This window comes from Mesitornis unicolor, unplaced genomic scaffold, assembly GCF_000695765.1.
Source record: "Mesitornis unicolor isolate BGI_N332 unplaced genomic scaffold, ASM69576v1 scaffold35807, whole genome shotgun sequence".
Classification (NCBI taxonomy): Eukaryota; Metazoa; Chordata; class Aves; order Mesitornithiformes; family Mesitornithidae; genus Mesitornis; species Mesitornis unicolor.
In genome coordinates, this window is record NW_010199029.1 from 1 (window position 1) to 20714 (window position 20714).

The 20714-nt window shown below is 40.1% G+C and overlaps 1 protein-coding gene across 1 annotated transcript in view; it reads left to right on the forward strand.

Annotated features, from left to right (window-relative positions):
* Window positions 1-5: 5 nt before the first annotated feature.
* RTN4IP1 (reticulon 4 interacting protein 1) overlaps window positions 6-20714 on the forward strand; it is a gene marked incomplete at its 5' end in the record, with an annotated part of 24255 nt that continues 3546 nt past the window's right edge. Inside the window, 8 exons of the mRNA XM_010189339.1 lie at window positions 6-138; window positions 2063-2214; window positions 2993-3061; window positions 3296-3420; window positions 8563-8611; window positions 10093-10229; window positions 12382-12565; window positions 13918-14010. Of these exons, the coding sequence (XP_010187641.1) occupies window positions 6-138; window positions 2063-2214; window positions 2993-3061; window positions 3296-3420; window positions 8563-8611; window positions 10093-10229; window positions 12382-12565; window positions 13918-14010 (942 nt within the window). The remainder of the gene's footprint in view (window positions 139-2062; window positions 2215-2992; window positions 3062-3295; window positions 3421-8562; window positions 8612-10092; window positions 10230-12381; window positions 12566-13917; window positions 14011-20714) is intronic.

Below are 20714 nucleotides of genomic sequence, written 5' to 3' on the forward strand. Positions count from 1 at the left end.
GGGTCATAGACCGGTACGGCCGCAACGATGTGCTGCGCTTCACCAGGGACATGGTGTTCCCCATCATACACTTCCCGAACGAGGTCATCATTAAGGTTCATGCCGCCAGCCTGAACCCCATCGACCTTAGCATGAGAAGTAAGTGCCGGGCCCAAGCGGCCGGGGCCAGGCTGGCGTGGTGGCAGGGGATGTGCTTGGACTCAGGCTGCCACATCTCCAAAATTGTACAGGCATCCTGCCTCTGTGCATCGTACATACAAATGCATCGTATGTACCTGCCTGCCCCGGTACGCACCAGCCTTGGCAGTGTTGAGAGGGCCCCCTCGCAGTACGCGTCGACCCCAGCCCTGTGGGAAACTCCTTCTTTGGAACTTATTTTTTTCAAGTTCTTGGAAGAAACTCAGGCTGCCACATCTCCAAAATTGTACAGGCATCCTGCCTCTGTGCATCGTACATACAAATGCATCGTATGTACCTGCCTGCCCCGGTACGCACCAGCCTTGGCAGTGTTGAGAGGGCCCCCTCGCAGTACGCGTCGACCCCAGCCCTGTGGGAAACTCCTTCTTTGGAACTTATTTTTTTCAAGTTCTTGGAAGAACAGTAGAAAAAGACATTTTTGAAGACAGGAGTTGTGTGCGCTGGGGGGGAAGCTTTTAATTTGAGTGACTTAATTACTGTCCTCCGCAGGCTTACAGCTCACAAGTAGGCTTCCTTTTGATAGCGTAGCCATGGTGGGGTTTATTTCCTGGCCTTCTCCCCCATCCCCACCACCTGGGTGTTGATAACGCTCTTGGTCCTGAGCTGAGTCCTAACTAATGGTGAGTCCTTCCAAGGAGCAGCCTCCCCCCTGTGAGATACTGAATTTTCCCATCTCTTTGAGGTGGATGGGGCTGAAGGTCAAAGTTGCCTCTAAGTAGGCATGTGTGAGCTAATCCAAACCATGTTGTCATGCCCTTTCTTCCTGAATTGGCATCCGAGTACCTGCTGTTACCTGGCGCAGGAAATCTACATCTTTGGCTGACTAATTTTCTGTGTTTGACACATTTAATCAGTTTTTTCCCTCAGTTTCAAGGTTTGTAACACATGAAGCAAGTAGTGGTGGTAGATGTTATGCTTCTTGTTGAGAAAGTGACCTTGCGTATGAAATCAGATTCAGTAGCACATGCAGAGATACCTTCAGGACACCTATGACAGAGCTGTAACTTGTGTCTGGGGTCTCTAATAAATGACTTTTAAAAAATCTTAGTATATATGGTTTAGTGACGGACTTAGTAGGGCTGGAGCGATGGTTGGACTCGATGATCTTAAAGGTCTTTTCCAACCAAAACCATTCTATGATTCTATGATTGTAAATTTAATTATGGGACGTTTGTTACCTGAGGATTCCAGTTGAAGCACCCACTTGAACTGTGAGGCTGCTACTGGTATTTTGAGTCAGTATAAAAGTATTCTGAAGAAACGTCCTTTTTCATCCTGCTTTCAAGGTGCCTGTTTCTGTGTTCATTTCTTTTCAGTATAGAAACAGGGCACCTAGACAGACTTCTCTAAACACTTGATATACATGCCCAAATGCAGACTTTTTGAGGCTGAGCAGTGTTATTAGATGGGTAATTTGCAGCATTTAGCAATTGCTTACTGAATAGAAGTTCAGGTTAGTCATCTTAGGATGCATGATTTAATAATTTTTACCTGTTTTTAGCTATGTTTACCGTACCTAATTTGAAAAAGCAAATGGAAGGCTTGGAGTTTTTTGAAATCTAGCTACATGATGCTGTTGGGAAATGAAGCAATTTCTGAAGAGTTCTTAGAGTTTCTGATAGTGTTACCACATACAAAATATTTTTATAATGGAGAGCCATTTCACGGACAAATAAGCCAGAATTGAGATTTGCTCTTTATTTGTAAGATCTGTAGAAGTATAAAATATTGCAGACTTTTTGCATGCTCAAGTTATAACAGAAATTATGCACATTAGGTACAGACAATGCTTTCTAATCGCAGTTGTCCAGTTAATAAATGAAAACTCTGTACAGTGTGTCATGGTTAATTTTGTGTTTTGCAGGTGGTTATGGTGCAACTGCGTTAAATATGAAGCGAGATCCCCTGAAACTCAATAGCACGGACAGTGAATTTCCACTAACGCTTGGTCGAGATGTCTCTGGTGTTATTATGGAATGTGGACTGAGTGTGTCTTGTTTCAAACCTGGAGATGAGGTGATACCACCAATCTTGCTTTTTTTTCCATAATGTATAGTTAAAATATACTGTGAGATGTTGAGCTTTCATTTTCCTCTTTAAGAAAATTCTTCTTTTTATGTTGTTGCATTCTGAATGAGGACTATCTGGCAGTAAATTCCTAGAATCGCTACCTTTCTTCTCTGAAAAACATGATCTTTCCCAGACTTGCTTCCTCACGTTAATTTACCTTCTGTTTTTTTAAATTTTTTGTCCATTTCAGTGGTAGCAAAAGAGGAATTCATTTCTAAGTGCACACTCAAGATGATGCTTCATTTCTGACTGAAGATAGAATGCTAACAGGAACGGATTAGTTGTTTTTTTTCCTTGAGTAACTTACTTAGGATAGGAACTCTGGCATAACACAAGAACCACTTTGTGAGTCCCCACATAAATACTGGTATTGTTTGCTTTCACCTTCATCAGTTGCTTTCACATTTCACTAGTACAGCAAATTCTGATTCTGCCACATCCTGTCCCATCTGGGCTTTCCTGGCATGGAAGTATTTTGGGTTTTTTGAAAATGTATGTCTTATACACAGTATGGTACAATTTATTTACATACCTCTGCAGTTCTTCACTTAGTCTTGTGATGGGGTTTTTTGTGTAAAAAAAACTTAACTGGTTTCTGATACGCAATAGTGAATACTTTCTGCAAGTTGGAAAGAAGATTTCTTTAATGAAGAAACCTTTTCTGTGTAGGTACAGTCATGTGCAAAGTCACAAAAACTGATAGTTGTTTTCTGTTTGGTTTTAGGTGTGGGCAGCAATTCCTCCGTGGAAACAGGGGACTCTGTCAGAGTTTGTGGTAGCTAGTGGAAACGAGGTAAACCTTCAAAAATCCTGCTAACAGACAACCCCCAAAAATAGGCAGTGTTTTTTCCTTAGTGGCTAAGTAACTGTCTGTTTCTTGGTGCTTGGATTGATTTAGACTCCAGCTAGTTATGAAGATAGTAAAAAATGTGGAATACACGATCTGCAGTTCAGTAAAGCTTGTTTGAATATTTCAGCGTCACGTGGGATCTGTTGTGTGACTTTGATACAATTGATTATATTTCAGGTGTCTTTTAAGCCAAAGTGTCTCAGTCACACAGAAGCTGCCTCCTTACCATATGTTGGTCTCACAGCCTGGTCTGCAGTTAACCAAGTTGGAGGACTGAACCAAAGTAATTGTAGTGGGAAAAGGTAAGTAAATAGTTCTAGTGCTAAAACTTAGTGTTTCATTTTTATCCTGATTAGCTGCTTCTAAGATGTGTCCAGCAGTGATGAAGACTGTTATACCATGACGTTGACAAAGACCAGCTGTTCTGAAGATGCTGGGCTCGGTCTGCACAACTGCTGAGAGCGGCTTCTTTAGAGGGAGACTCGGAGGAGGACCCTAACTAAAGTGTACCTTGCTGCTTGCTTCCCCTGTATAGAGGTAGTCCAATATATATCTAATGTATAGGACTATGTAGAGAATCTAAGGATGGTATATCTAGGAATTGATAGGGACTTTGCCTTTCTGCCTGCTAGGACAGCTATCCAAATATAATATCCTCTCTCAGAATTATTTGGGGAACTCACAAAAAGTCCTCTCAACCACAGAGGTGTGGTTCACTCAGTTCCTGCATGCATGGGCCATTTGGAACAGCCTGGTTTTCCAGCTTTTTAGAAAAAAATGAGCAGGTGACTGGGTCTCATTTGATCTGTACGCCAGAGTTTTGATAAGATACAGGAATGCAGAAGAGAAGAGGGAAATGTGCGAGATGAGCAGCCGAATCAAATAGAAAAATTGGCTTTGTTTATCAGCCTGTTAATCTGACAATGGTAGATGGAGGATGGAAGAGGAAAAATACATTGAGAGATTGGAGCAAATACCATTTTTCTCCTGATAATTGAAATGCACAGTTATTTTGGCCTTTGGATGTTTGTGTAAATAGCAAAATGTTCAGAATGGAAAGAAGGGCAAAAGTAAAAAAAGAATTGAAAAATAATCATTAAAATTACTATGCTGCTAAAATGAAATAAAGTAATTATTGGACAGTAGGAGTCTAGATGCCTGGCCTCCTTTTATCTTGGGTGTTACAGTTGTAATGCGACATGTGGCAAAGGGCACTAGATTTATTGAAATTCTTCACCCACACCTTTAGAAGGTAATTGAGTGAGTGGTTGTTTATATGCCATGGTAAATTTCATCATGAAAATGTCAAGTAATTGCTTTTTCTAAAGGTATTATTCTAAAGTATTCTAAAAGTATTCTAAAGGTTTTTAATTTGAGAAAAAGAAACTGCAACATTTAAAGCAATTTCAAAGAGACTTCATTTAAATTAATTTCCAGCTACTGATGAAATTTTAGATATGTGGCCTTCCTTTTTATCATTCAGTACTTAGATTTTATTATTATCTTAATTTTTACATGTAAATAGAATTAACCTGAAGACATGTTGATAGGCTAGTCATGTTTACAGTATCTTTCCAAACTTCAGGTAAGTGTTTATATTGTTGAAAGGGAAATTCAAACTGCATTTGTATAATGTCTTTACATTTAACATTTACTTTTATATTCCCAATAAATATTTAATTACTCTGTCAGCAAAAAACATTTTAATGTACTTACAAAATTATGATGTTTCCCATCTAGAAGTTTTGAATTGTAAAAACAGCAGAGAATGACTTACGTGATGGTAACCTTTTTCTTCTGAACAATTTATTGTAGGAAAATACATAAAATGCATTGAAGGGGCCGTGCAAAAGTATTTTCTCTGAACTTTACATTACTCTCTCAAGGCAGTAATTTCAAAAGGCAAGAATTTACACAGTGTTTCTTAATTTCTTGAAATAATGTAATATGTTTGGTAAGAAGTTACATACGTATGTGATTTTATGTTGGTCTTTTTGTCTCCTGTAGGTGTATGTAAATAGCTATGTAGAAGGGTGTATATACACACATGAGTGTGTCTTAGTTTGAAAGAGCAGCTGTATTCCTTGATGAAAGCTACTTCACTGATACTTTATTGCAGTGTTAAGACATCTTAGAAACAGTGAGGTTTTTCTGTTGGTGTGTATTGTTTTCTTTGCCTCTTTAAGGTGGAAGGGCAGGCTAACCAGAAATACTCACTGACAGTCCAACATCTGATTATGTGTTGATCTGACAGGAGTATCTTCTACAAGTGTTATTATGAGTTACCTGAAGTGTACACACATTGTGGTGTCTCCTGCTTCACTGCAACTCCAGTCGTTTCTCCATAACTTTTATCCTATACCACTGTAATTTATGTCAGTATTCTTGTGCAAGCTAAAAGTGAATGTTTTTGTTATCCAAAGTGGTCAGAATGACTGTTGTTTTGACGTTTTCTGTGGATAATACCTGGAGAGCCCCTCGTATGTGCCAGTGTCCAGTTGTGCTGTTGTTTACTGTGTTCCCAAAAAGCATGATAAAAATAATTCAGACCATGCAAAACCATTTGAGAAGTTCTTGAAAACTTTTACATTAATATTATGTTGCTGTTATATAAGTACAGAATCCCTATTTTATGCATTTAAGTATGCTGAGGAGAGACACTGGATTGCGTTACTGTAAGCTATTAAATGTACACTCCAGGTTTATATTGTTACAATGAAAATTTGAACGATATAATGCCCCAAGAAAATAATTTTTTCTAATTCTCTGTGTTATTTCATCATTTTAATCTGTTGAGAAGTACAAAGTGAGTGTAGGTTGTAAAACTTCTTGATAGGGTAAGTACTTCTCAATACAAGAATAAATCTCTAGGCACATTTTGTTGGCATAATCAAAAGGAATTTAATTTTACATACATATATAAAATTGATGTATTTATCCAATAAATATAATCATTTTTGTTTGACATCTAGCTGAGTCACTGAAAATAGTTAGTTGTTTATAATCTGGGGAAAATGTTAGTCCTTGATCTGTACACCCACTCCCTGTGTCTTTTGGGAAGGACACTCACAGCTGAAAAAGGTCCTGGCTTTCTGATGCTGGTTTCTGACCACACCATAGTTCCAAGCCAGGCCCAGGGAGAAGAACTAAACTCTCCAATTCCCTGCTGTGCTTATCTGGAGAGATCTGCTCAGTCTGATCATTTGAACCCCTAGAGCCTCATACGGGGTTTGGTGGATGCTGCCTTGAGCTATGTGCCCCTGCCAGAAGGGAGCAGCGCCTGGCGTATGAACATTTTGGTTCTTTTGAGACAATCGGTTCTCTTGGATCTCTGTTCAGGTTAGTTTGTTCTCTTGTACATAGGCTTGTATGTTAGTCTACTCCTGAGCTCACCTTAGCTGTGAAACAGGTAGTTTCTCTGATATGTTTTCTCCTGGCTGTGTTTTCCTGAGCCAATACAAACAAAACTCTGCCTGCTTGGGCACTTCCCATCATCTGTTGTCTTTCTGTACCATCCTAACAGGTCCTACACCTTCAAAACACTTCCCCACTGCCTCGTGTTGTGCCAATGAATGTGTCTTGCTGTCCTCAGTGCTGTAAAAATGCTTATCTGTTGATCTGTGGCACGTGGATCTCCTGTACAGACATCATTTGTCTGAAACAAAGAGCTTTTTTAAAGTCACAGTATATGGAGAGAGTTTTAATAATTAGACAGTTTGGGAGAAAATAGCCTGCGTAACATAAAACAAAATCTGAAAAGTATTTCTAAGTGAAGAATCTCAAGGGTTTTTATTGAAGTGGAAAATTAAAAAAAAATCCTAGCCAAGAAGCTCACCAAAACTGAAAATGTTACCTAAATCCTTGAGCAAAATGTGCATTTTAGAACAACAGCTTTCTCCAAAATTTTTAGTAGAAGAAATGCCCTTTAAGCAAGGAGTAAAATTGAAAAGGCAGTTTGACAAGGTTTTTTGGAAAGGATTTAATTGTGACTCTCCTTTGTAAGAATAAAGATGGGCTTAACCCAGTAGCTTTTGAGTGTAGCATCCCTGAGCCATTTCAAGTGTAACAAAATCTGGATATGAATGCTGCTTCAGGCATCTGTTGTTAGAAGCATGGCTCTGAGGATAAGCACATTTTGGCAGATTTAAAAGCTGCAGGCATTGTGGTTTCAAATTCTTAATCTGAATTTTGCAGCTTGGATCAGTGGAATAGAAGGGAACAGGATCTGATCAGTTACAAAAGAGGAAGCATTTTAAAATGGATACTGTGACCAAAGCCAAGTCTCTTAGGTTACATCAAAGAATTTTTGTAAACTGAGACTCCAGATTGTGTAGTGCAATTTTGCACTGTAAAAAGCAATTTTCTTCAACATCTACCACAGTGAGATTTAAAACAGGAAAGTCGCCAGCTTCTGAACTGATTTTTTTCTGGCAAACAGGAGTTCTGAGATACATGATGTTCCCCAGTCCTGTGCCAGGACTTCATCTTGGATCTTCCTTTTGTCCTACAACTAACAAATGAGTCCAGAGTCCAGGCACTCTTTGTAGCTTCAGCAGCAAGGCCAATTCCCTTTCTGAAATTTAGTTACTTAATAAAATATCTGGATGACATTTTTGAGCAGTGGTTAGGCTGCTAGCAGTAAGGCGCTCAAGCCACTAAACTTGCATTCATTTTTATGAAATTTAGAGTAGTGTGTTCAGTTAAGATGAACTCCCACTTGCTAATAATTTGGTAAGATACTTTCTTTTTTCTTGCATGTCTGTCAGTTTCCACAACCTGACATTTACAGGGTCTTGTTGAGATGTACTGGACTAGAAAATCTCTACTGCCTTCTCTCTTTAGAAAATTTAATAGAACTTAAACTTGTTTGTGGTGAGGCTACTTCATTGCATTTTTGTCTTTCTTTTAGATAAATATTATGCAATATGCTAAAATGATGTCCCACATATTCTGAAGTTCCTAGTCTCTTAGTTTAGTAGTACTAAACGACATTTTCTCTTAGATAACATCTATGTGTGTAAAATGTTGGTAAATCAGATTTTTTTCTTTAGAAGATAGGACAATGGAGTCTGGGAGACAAAAAGACTCTTAACTTTAAGATTTTTTTCCCAGACTAAGCAGTTTTGTTTGGAAAAGTGAGAACAGGGACAGGGCTATTGCATGATGAATGTTACTGCCTGACAGCTCCGCTGCCTGGTTTGACTGGAAAGCGCATCCGAGGGAGTCTCTTTGGCTGTGCTGAGATAATGCTCTTGGCACAGGAAACATCATCAGCAATGTTAAGTCACGTTACTGGCTGTCTGAAGAGTTCACCACTAAGTAACAAATACAGACTTTTGCTTAAAATAATTTGGTGTCAGGGATGCATAAGAAGCATTAGAATACATAGTTACTATAGAGTTTATTTAAAGAACTATTTAATGTATTTTAATTTTCTCTTACAGAGTATTAATATTAGGAGCTTCAGGAGGAGTTGGTACATTTGCTGTACAGGTAATATAAACCAGCATGCCCAGGATGCATCTTCAAGCTATTCAATATGAAAAAAAAAATTAACGGAAGGGAATTGAGGGAAGGAATAGTGAAATAGCAAGGTACTGATCAATCTGTCTGATCAATCTGATCAATATTTCCAAAAGTGAAATATTTTCAGATTTATTGCTTTCCATTTGTTACGTTGTATTAGTTTAAAGTAGGAAGCGGGAACTTCCAAAGAAAGGAGCTGTGAGTGTAGGTAGTGAAAGATCACATTTCACAGTCTGGGTGTGGGAAATCTCTAATTGGTTAAATATATAGCCTGTTTTCATTATCTTTTCATCAGCTCTGCTCCATAAATATGAAAAAAACTTGGTGGAGAATGTGTCATCTACCACAGCTGTCACAGGTGGTCAAATGAGAGGAGAGGCACCAGGCTTTGATGTGCAGTGTATGTGAAGCACAGTAGCTTAGATCAGCTTTCCCTCACTATCTTTGCCCTGCTGCCCTTTTGTCTGTCTTCATTCAAGTAGCTCTACACTTGGGAGACCCAACATGTTCTTTTATTGATCCATTAATTGTGGAACATCCTCTTGTCATGCTCTCATTTAATTTGGGGATTTTGATTCTAATCAGTGTTGTGCTGAGACATCTTTCTCTTGAGAAGATGAAAAAAATACAGAAGTTGGGTGACTGCATCACTGTGTTCCATGTTACTAGACCATAACCACAGTGGTTTTAAAAAAGCTTACAGGAGACTTTTCAGTGGTATGCGCTTTGCCCGATCCATGCTGAAGCAGGTGGCTAAATGAGATCAGTACAACAGGCTGACCAGATACGAACTAGTTACAATTTCTATGTGATTAATCCTGAGTAAACTACATTAAGTAACCTGCAATATATGTAAAAAAGATTACTGTGATTACAAAAGTGATAAATAACTAGCAAAAATTCCTTTACTTTGCTATAGCTTTTGGCGTAGAAGAGAACTTGACACCCTCCTTGTGGTACATCAGAGATTACTTCCTTCTCTGTCTTGTTGTTAATGTAGCTATTTACAGTGATATAGATATATGGAATACTGAGCAGGTAGGAATATAAAATATTTTCATTATAAATACATACAAAAATATTTAATGGTTGATGTCATTACAGTTTTGTAGGTTGGTAACTTGGACAATACCTCTTGGTATACATTTAGCTGGCAGATTTAGATGGCAAACAGTATTTTAGTTGAAGCCTTATTTAACCTGAGACCTGATATCTGTAAGTGGCATTAATAAAACCACCCTCCTTCCTCCACACCAACTCCTTCCTTCTAACCATTGTTTGTCTGTGGGATGTGTGACAAGTTACCCTGTGGTGGAACACAGTTTCCCTACTATTTACTAAAGGTGATCGTTTATTATATAAATATGGTGAGGCTTTGGCTTTTTACGTTGTTCTCAGTGCTTCACTGAATTTTAAACTTTGGACTTCTTTTTTATGCTTGTTTTTAGCTAGTGAAGGCCTGGGGTGCTCACGTGACAGCAGTTTGTTCTCATGATGCCAGCACACTGATGAAAAGGCTTGGAGCGGATGATGTGATTGATTACAAATCTGGAAATCTGGAAGAGCAGCTTAAAACATTGCCCTTGTACGTGTTTGTGTTACCTAATACTGAGATGAAGGAGTTGCCTTTTGGTTGCTTGACTCCAGTCTATCGGAATTCCTTTTTTTTTTTTGTTCCCCGCCCCTGCCCCATTTCTAAAGCGTTACTTTGTAAAGCAAATTTATCCCAGCCCATTTTGAATGCATTTTTCCAAGTGAGTATCCCAAGCATAGATTTCATTGTAAGGCTGAGCCAGTTAATTGGGCATGTGGAGGCAAGCTCACTTTCACGTGCTTCTCTTCAATGACTGTGATTTGCACGGTTCTGTCAGCTTCTATCCAAGGATCTTGGAGCATTTACAAAGCATGAATAAATTAAAGTAAGTCTCAGAAATCCTGTGTGAGGTCAGTAAATAGTAAAATTGATCTTCTAGATGGAAGAACTAGGTCATGAAGCAGTTAAATGACTTGCCTGAAGGTCTTTAGCCACTGTGCAACTCAACTGGGAGTAAATTCCTTTTCTGTAAGATTGGGTACGGCTTCCTCTGATAAACAGGCACACTTATCTTGTCACAGCAGTTATGTTTAAACTAGCTTGGGGCGGTTTCTCTAGAACTGAAGCCTTTTTTTGCTTTTGTAATCTTTCCATCTGTTTACACTTGGTCTGCTGTGACTTGTATTTGAATATGGTATTTACACTGCTCTTTTTAGCTAGATTGAGTTAACTTACCGGGAGGGGAAATAGAAGCTGTTCAATCTATGAAAGAATCTGTAACTATAACTGATATCTAGATAACTGTGTTAAGAAGGCAAGTGTCTTTTAGCTATGATGTGATTGTCAGCAGGCCTGAGGTCAGCTGTGAGGGTACTGGCACTGTCTGTATGGCGTGCAGCAGGTAATTTAGCAGTTTGCAAGCAGTGCTGTTTGCCTTTGTGCAATTCAACATCTTAAATGCTAAACGCCCATACTAGCAAGTGACCCTTTTTAGGAGCTATCAACAGCTCTGCCTTACGTTGCAGTTTTATGATACAGTGAAGCTGATCGGTCAGGTGTACTGATGGGGGTGGTCCTGCTTCCCTCCTCTTTTTGGTTGTACTGACTCTTCAGATCCCGGAGTAGGGTCATTTCTCCTGGAGCATTAGTTTTCATGATTTTCATTTCTCTTGTTGGCACCTGTTAGGTTGACTGAGCTTTTAACATGAAATCACATCCTTGGAAGACAGACAGGAAAACTGTCTTTCTAGAGATAAAAGCTTTTCTATTTAATTTGCATGAAGTATTTTCCCCTCTTACTTGTAAGTTATTTAGATCACATGTATGTCTATATACATATATATTGCAATCTGGAGATTGCTGGAAATCTACAGAGGAAAATGAGAATGAGCTGTGCATCTAACAGCATAGGTGCATGGCTCCCTGTTGCCTTATTCAGCATTTCCAGAGTCACGTGCTGGGATAATGAGAAGGAATGCTGAAACTGTGATACGTTGCCAGAGGATGCACATACTCATTCCACAGGAGGGAAGGTTTTAGACCCTTTTCATTGCTAGGTTCTACGTCAAATAGGTAGATTTGAAGAAAAAGGCTGCCAGTAAAGGGAAAATGGTCCCCGAACAAATAGGGAGATTAAAAAATACTTACAGAAATGAAGCTGAGAATTGGGTCACAAAAAAGATGCGAGGAGTTAGGGATTAGTAGAGTAATTTGTAACTTTGACTGCTGGAACTGACTTTCACGTGAGTACAGCAGGTAGAGGAGATGTTCCTAGTCAGGGCATGAGTCCAGACTAGTTTTTACATGCACATAGCACATTGTTCAGTGCTAGGACCAGACCTCAATACTGTTGTAGTAGTCTCAGTTGGAGGGCTGAAGAAATAGAGCTCTAGAGTGCTTTAAGCAAAGGTAAAATGTAGTTGTGCATCTGAGAGTCTACTTTTGGGAGCTTAAGAGCAGTTTGTCTAAATAGCCTGTGTCTGCTGTGCAGTAAATGGGCAATAGCCTGTAAATTTAACTCCCATTGTAGAGTAATGCTGGGATTTAGCTGAAGTTTTGGGACTTTCTTGCTACTGTCTTGCAGGCAGTTATTTTGATGCATTGCAGTGGTACTACAGCCAATTTCTGATGTGAATTAGCTTAATTATGATGAAATTGTTTTCCCCGTATCCTGATTTTAAACCTGTTCTTTACATGTCCGCAGATTTGATTTTATCCTAGATAATGTTGGTGGATCCACGGAGAAATGGGCTCTAGATCTCCTGAAGAAATGGTCAGGAGCAACATACGTTACCTTAGTGACACCTTTCATGATCAATATGGACAAACTTGGAGTGGCTGATGGCATGTTACAAACAGGAGTCACCGTTGGGTCCAAAACTCTAAAGGTATTTGACAAAATCCTATATACTTTAATATTATGTGGTACTCTAGTGGCTTCCCTTGTGGCTTGAGTGCTAGTCCTGTGGCTCATCTGTCTTGTTTTCCTCGTACATCATTAAGTATACTTCAGATGCATTTTTATTCTTTCCTTCTTTCTTACACTGAAAAAAACCCCATGTTGGAGTGGTGCTGATTGGTGTATGTGGTAGACTGGGGTGCTTTGAAGTTTTGATTCCTTATTGTGCTTTTCACTGTGGCTTTTTCCGTATGGCCTCCCTGGCGAGTCCTGCTGACAGCCAGTGTTTCATAGTCAACACTGCAAATCCCTGCCTCATTGAAGTGGGGGTAATTTTGCTACTTGCTTTAGGCTGGTCAGGCTTTCTCTCAAAACATTGTTCCATGACTGATTCTCTTCATCCTCTTCCAGCACCAAAGAATAATAACAGTGGTTGAGGGTGGCTAGAAAGTCTTTCATCTCTTTCATGTTCATGTGTCTGGGTGGTGATACCGATTTTTCTGGTTTTCCTAAGTGGATCTTAAAACATTCAGCCAGTGGCCAAGATGAGTGAGGCTTTTGAGAACTTTTCTCTTCTCTCAACATGTGTAGTAGCTCTCCAATTGAATGCTTTTCCAGCAGTTGCCATGGTATTCCTGTGATGGCATGGTTGAATGACATTCTAAGTCCTGTACCAGTACTTTCAAAGGAAAGCAAGAAAACAAAATGAAAAGGCTGGGAAGAAATTGTAGTATTATTTCTGAGCATGCATGTTTCCATGATGAGGAGCATTGCATGCCATGTATTAAAAATCATCTGTCTTTGGTAGAGGAAGGCTCTTATTTCCGTTATGACTTAGAGGAGGTCCTCTTGACCTGTGCTTGCGAGATCTTCCCCAAATGCTTTTCATGTGAGCTGCCAGCTGTCATTGGGCTGTGATGACTTTGGCAGATATGATGGTGGAAAATTTAATCACTGACACTGAGGTGGAAGGCTCTAAATGTCGCATTGCTGGATTTATTTCACGCCCTTTGTGGACGTGTCTAAACGTATAGTGCCATTGCTCTCTCACGTAACAACGAATGCTGTTTCTAGCTGCAGAGACAAGGTGGTTGTTTTTCTCAACTAGCTGACTTGTGCACTTGGACACAAAATTCACCCTGAGCCTATTGTGCTAATACCACATCCCTGTCTGTACATTTAATCCACGTGCTTAGGTGACTTTTTTTTTTTTCAGACACTTGCATATAATTTCCATTTCTTTTGCTTAGGTTACTTCTCCAGTGCTTCTGTCATTGATTTTAATTCCCATTTCAGTTTCTTCTCATGATTTTTGTAATATATTTGTGATCTTTCTTGCAGCATCTCTTGAAAGGAGTCCATTATCGATGGGCGTTTTTTATGCCAAGTGGCCCAAGTCTGGATGAAATAGCAGAACTAGTTGATTCTGGCAAGGTATGTCAGTAATGGTTATCTGGCTGTTGGGGTCTTTCAGCTCTTTCAAGCTGCTGCTTTGACTCAAAAATGGTGTATTTCACGATTAAGGAATAAAAGGTTACAAGAGTCACAGGGAGGTAAACTAGTTCAGAATTAACTTACTCCAGCTTCTATCCTCTGCCTTTTGCATGGAATTTAGGAGTTCGTAATCCTTAAGACTCTTCTGCCTTTTTTTCTCTCTGCCCTATGACTTTTTAAAACCACAAAGCTTACTAAGTTATTAGGAAAGAATATCCAGTGATGTATTTTTGCCAGTGGGAATCATTTAGCATGAACACTGGTGTTGAAAATGATATGTTTTAAGAGGCCTCGTTTGGCTCATTTGATCATTGATAAACATGACTGGTGTATCTGCATATGCAAAACTGCCTAGCCTGGGTGATCAAGAGTCCTGCCCATAATGTGTGCAGAACTAGAATATTCAGGTTATTGCAGGTCACGGACCATCTGCCTGGCCAGAGTGGTGACAAGAACCTTGTGTTTCATTATGTCAGTGCTTCAGAGTATGATGTTTGCACTAATTCAGCACAGTGACTTGGAGTATTGTGACAGTTCATAAGCTTTTGGGGAATCTCTTAGTGGACTTGGGGGAAAGTCGTGAAGTGGCACATAAATTACTGCTTTTCTGATCTTTTCAGGTTTATGAGCTGGTAGTTCGAATATGTGAACTTTCAGGCCATCTTGTGCATAAATTTTTTTAGATCTCTCAAAGTTTGAGTGTTGATCTCCCTTTGTGCTATACATTATGTTTCAGAGATTGGAGAGGAGTAACTGAATTGCTGTTATACTTAAGGCCTGATTGCTTCTATTTGCCACCTCAGTGCTGCAGCTGAGAATGAAAATCTTCCTGAATCGAGTCGCTCCTATTCCTCTGTTGTGACCAGTGTGCTGCTGACACAGCCAGTGGGAAGACTGTTTCCTAAAAAGTTTCTTACTCGTAAACAGAGGCTGCCGCAGCAAATAAGCTGTGGTGAAGTGTGTTCCTGGCCACAGCTTGGCACCTCTCTGCTTTGCATTATGCCCAGTGCTGTAGGCATTATCCCATGGTCAAGAAAGAAATCCTAGAAGATACTTCTGATCCTGTGATTGCATCTAATCACACTACAAAATTATAATTGACTGAGAAACAGAAATGCCCTTGTCTATGTTCTTACCATTTGACCTGATTCTTAGCCAGTCACAACTTGTTTTGTGTTCTGCTCCTACCTTGTATGCAAAACAAATGCAGAATATGCCCATGAAAGCCTCTTAGGAAACACCTGTTTATGCAATAGAGATAGAGCTTAATCAGTGTTCTCTGCCTAATAATCTGGACAGGTGAATTGTAATGCCATTTAAAGTGTACGTCATACATATGAGTGTCCTGATGTACTTTTTATTGTAAGATGATCACGAGGACAGAGATGTTTGCTTGGTCGTTTATTCTCTGTCTGCAAAAACAGGTCATAACGTCAGACTGTTTATCTGCATAGTCATTATTCTAGCAGGATTGTACTCTCTTTTTAAAATGTTGTGAACACCTTTGTTATCATCAGTATTTTATAAGACCCAGATGTGTTCCATTTAGACAGATGTTAATGAGAATAAGACAATGACCTTTAATGTCCAGACATGAGAGTTCTCTTAAATGGACAGATCGACCATTCAGAAGAGCAGGTGTTTTTAAAAAAGGCAGGAGAGAATTACTGGAGAAAATGTACCATCATTTCCCGTAACTAAATGAAAATAGGAGTACAATAAATGAGAATTTAAAACCAAAACCAAACTAACAACACAAAGCAATATAAGTAGCAAGAAGACTTGGGGAGGCCAGCAAAGTGAGTGCATGTAGTTGAACTTCTTAGCTCTGAGTGAATACACTTTTGAGTAATGCAGATTTAGTTATTTTGAAATTTCAGTGAATCATTTTTCTGTTACAGACATGTTAATTTTGAGATTGTATGAAATGTGAGTAGGAGAGCAATTGGAGAGCTCCTGAAAATGAGAGATTTTTTTAAAGAAAGTTTAAATCATGAGTGGAGATTTGAATTAGGGAAATTAAAAAGAGCTGATGGTTCAGAGACATGATGTTACAGTAAGTGAAGCTTGGAAGAGCACATCCCTAAGTTACAGACCATATTGATTTGCCATGTTTTATCGTTTGGTCCTTTTGCACCAACAGAGATTTCTAGTTCTGATGAGTCCATCCTCTTCCTTTGCAAACACAAAAGGACTTTAAGGCCTTCAGTGAATGCAGAATAAGCAAAAAAGGGCATTTTGTTCAAAGATAACTTGGTTTTCACACGGATGATCTTTGCAGCAAGGAATAGAGATTTGCAAAATGTCAGCTATAAGGAGTTCTTTTAGCAGCCTTTTTAATGGGGAGGAGAAGATGATGATTTGATGAGCTGGTAGTACAAGGAAGGAGAATAATTTTCCTTTTGTAATTTACCTGCGCATCAGCTCCCTTCTGGGGATTGTAAAACCATTTTCAGTTTATGAGCTGTTTTCTCTGCCTTGCAGCTGAGCATCTTGCAAAGAGACTACTGTGAAACAGGGGCTGCCAGGCTGCTGCAACCGTAGCAGGCATGGAGAAAATCAAGTATTTCTCTGTCAAATTTTAGAGATACTGGCAACTTTCTTAACTGCTGGGAAGTCACTGTTGTGGGTTGAACTCTGCCAGTTCAGTTAGTTCAGGACACAGATTTGCTGTGCAGTGCTTGCTGAAGCATCATCACCAAAGGGCTTGTTAGGAACTGGTTTGGTGTATCTGTGGTCAGTGTTGTGGATTTAACATTGACAGTCTTGGTTTTTGCTGCTTGCTTAACTTTTTGCTCTTTTCTAAGGATGCGCCATTTAATCCTCGTTGCAAATACACCAAACTCGTAACTACACAAGTCCGTAGAAAGCCTCCAAGTTATAATTGATAACTTTGTCTTTTATAAAGCCTGATGGAGGGAGGCAAGCTCAGGAGACTCCTTAGTGTTGTAAGGGGGAGCACTAAGTATGTTGTATGTTCCTGCCGGACTGTGGTAGGATGTGGGTTAACTTGCAGCCCTACAGACATTGGAAATTTTCATTTCAATTTGGTGCCATTAAAATGCAGAGCAGGTGCAGGTGTATGTGCCGTATTTCTGGTGGTTTAACGCTCTTTCCTTCAGAGCTGCATCAGATGGCTGATGGCTGGAAGTTGATTTTGCAGAAGGGAGGCTAAAGGACAAGTTGAGTCTCCAGTCATGAAATGAATAGATCTTCTGTGGTGTTTGCTTTCTAGGTAAATGTTACAGCACAAGCACACATAAGAAAACAATTGCATACCTATATTAATGTAATTTGTATGTAGTGTTGATTATACATTTTGCTGAAGATGCTGAATATTTTGGACTTAGCAGCTGCTGTTGTGGTTTGGAGGACAGGATGCTGACTGTTCTGTGGCCTTGCTGCTGCCTGCCTGTGCAATGCTGTACAGGTCTTGTAACTATGCCTTATTGCTACCATAATTTTTGTATCTATTAATGAGGGCTGATGCCCTTTATCTACCTTTGGTGATTTGCTATGAGATACCCTGTTAAAATGTGAAATTCAGTTGTTTTCTATTGCTAGACTTTGCTATTCAGGAAGTAAATAACAAAAGGATATGGTCATCCACTTTGACATTACTTGAGGTTTGAGTTGTTTTGATGGCCGTGATTTAGGATGGCTTACATTCCACCTGCTAGCATAGGTTATCACAGCTTCTTGACTCTGTGTCCTAACCCACCTGTATTGATCTGCTTCCAGTTCATCTAGTTACAGCTCCACAAGTAACATCTTCCCTGGCCCTTGTTGCACAATTGTTGCAGATTTCTCTCATCTGTGTGGATATCAAGCAACTAATGTAACATATTGAGTCCTTGAATGTTCTCCAAATCTGGCAGTCTAGGTGTGGCCTTCTCTGCAGTAATTCCAGTCCTCCTCTTCATGGCTGTGCTAAGGTATCCTAAGGTACCTGAGGTGTCTCGCCCTTGGGTGGTGCCCGCTTTACTCTCCCTGTCTGAAAAAGGACACCAGGGTAGCAGTTCTGTACTTGAATGTCTAAATTGACTGGAGATCAGTCCTTCTCCCCACTCTCTTCAGTCACTCACACTGGTGCCAGCGACCATCTTTCTCCACGCTAAATTGCAAAGTTTGCACCTTTGTAAATTTTTCTTCTGTTTAAATTTTGTGTTTTCTTGTTGCAGTGCTTTTGTTTGCCAGGCTGTTTGGCTAGTGCCCAGAGATGTTGATCAAGGAGAGGTTGCCAAAAGCTCTGTTCAGTCCTTTCTTTTCCAAAAGGAACTTCTATCAGCATTTTGTCACAGCCACCAAAAAAACACTCTGATTTTTATTAAAACGTGTCTGCTCCTCTTCCTCCAAGACATGATAGCTTGCTTATGTTCTTTATGAAATTTCTGTGAAGACGACTCACGGACATTTTGCATACTGTGGAGAGACAAGGTTTGAATATGTAAGTTCACATGATGAGGGCTGGAAAAAAAAAGTCATATAACAGGTATTTAATCAAATGTTTTGCCTCAGCCTGATGTAATTGCATATTCTGTAGAAAGTCAGTATTAGTGTTCTGAGCTCTAGTCCCTTAATGCAGGAGGGAATTATGTCCAGCACAGCAGTGAAATATGGGGTCAACAAGACAGCTCCTGTCTATTGTGAGCTTAATTTGCTGAGACCTGGGGAGATGCAGGTCATACATGACTATTCTTATAATATATATAAAATACATAATATGCTTTCATTTATAAATATGTATATACTTTTATATATATAGACACTAAATATATATATATAACTGTCCTAAAGTTTGTATTGTCTTAATTATGTGGTAGCATTGCCCCATATTGATTTCATTACCAGCTTAAATAGCAGGACAACTACCATGAACGTGACTGCTAGGGGATTTCAGAAAAGAGAGCTGCTCTTTCCTTTAGTTAATGGTCTTTCAGCAGGGTTCAGTAGGTAACTAAACCCAGGATCTTCCTCACTTCTGCTGATTGAAGCTTGTGCTAAGTTGGCACACACTACAGCTCTGGGCTTGTTCCCGTTTCTCACCGCTCTTCATTGTGTTCTGTAGATTCTGCCAGAGCTAATTAGTGAACTGGAGATTTTTTAAGTCTCTTCTGCACTGAACCATACCCTAATAGCCTGCTTAACTGGGATTTATCTTCTAGCATTTTAGTAATTGTAGATGATCATGAGTTACTGGGGGCTGCTGTTAGAGGCTTGATAGGAAAGAATGTACCTTGGCTTGAAAAACAAACCAACAAAACCTGGTGATACAGTTGTTTGTAAGATGACTGTGGGTGGATGTCCCCTCCCTGGAAGTGTTTAAGGCCAGGTTGGACAGGGCTTTGGGCAACCTGGTCTGGTGGGAGGTGTCCATGGCAGGGGGTTGGACTGGATGATCTTTAAGGTCCCTTCCAACCTAAACCATTCTGTGTTTCTCTGACACATGCCTTCCATTCCTGTATCTTAAGCAGTGCACCACCATTCTTCTTAGGGGTGTATGAGACTGGATGGTTGGATCATTTTTACTTCTGTTAGGCACTTGAGACAGAAATGTCGTGTACCCGATGTCCTTTAATGTCAAAAACAGTACTGTATAGTTGCAAAGGTACTCATACAATGTGTGACCAGAGCCAACAGAAGTTAAGAACTTTAATCTTTGTCCTCAGTGGGGGTTGACCCTAGAACCTAATGATGGCAAGCAAGACAAAGCTCTGCATACGTAGTTGCGTGCCATTGTAAGGGGAAGGAAGGATGAAGAAAGGGATGGGATTAAGACCCAAAAGAACATGGAACCTGACTACAGCAGAGATGGAGATGCTCAGCTGAAGAGAGGAATGACAGAAACAGTAGTGTCCCTGAACAGCATTTTTTCCATAAGATGACAATTAAGTACTCAATGGATTACTAAATGTTTAGTTACGGGACAGGGACTGTTCTTTGTAATGGTTTCTGTTCAAGTCTCTTGTTGACACTGAAGGGAGAAACACTGAAGGCCAAAGGAGAGTATCACTATATACTCATACACTGCATTTGGGCATGCTGGTAAATTCTGGAGGGAATTTTTAAAAAGCTTTTACCTTCTAACTCAGCTACTCAAACTGGCAAGGTCTTTTCCATTATGGCAAGCCCTCAGGAGGATTTTGAGGTCTGGTGGAGCACATCCCAGCTCTTGTTCTGTGCACGTGTGAGTATCTTTTCCGAAGCACACAGACTGATGGCTGCTTCCCAAGGCGTCGGCAGGGTGTGTGCACTGGGAGGGAGGCACTCCGCAAAGCAAGGCTGCCGTGCAGTTTTGGCAGGGCCATCCTTTCCAAACCTGGGGGAGAGCCAGTGCCCCGTCATTGCCCTTGGAACGTGGGGACTCTTCTCTGCTTTGAGCTAGGCTTGCTCTGAGGGCCTCGGAGGTTCAGTTGTGCCTCTCCTGAGCATTTCAAGGCTGTAGCTCTCCCTCCAGTGGCAGGAAGCAGCTCCACGCTCACTGGAGCGACTTGTTGCTAGTATGAGGGTCAAAGCCGTCTTCATTCCCTTCATGTTTTCTCACGTGTCCCCTCCTGATAAATTCAGGCTGTGTCCTTGCTGCCACAGAAGTGGGGACCTCCAAGGGTGGGCTTGAATTTGCCATGAGGAGTGCGTTCCTGCTG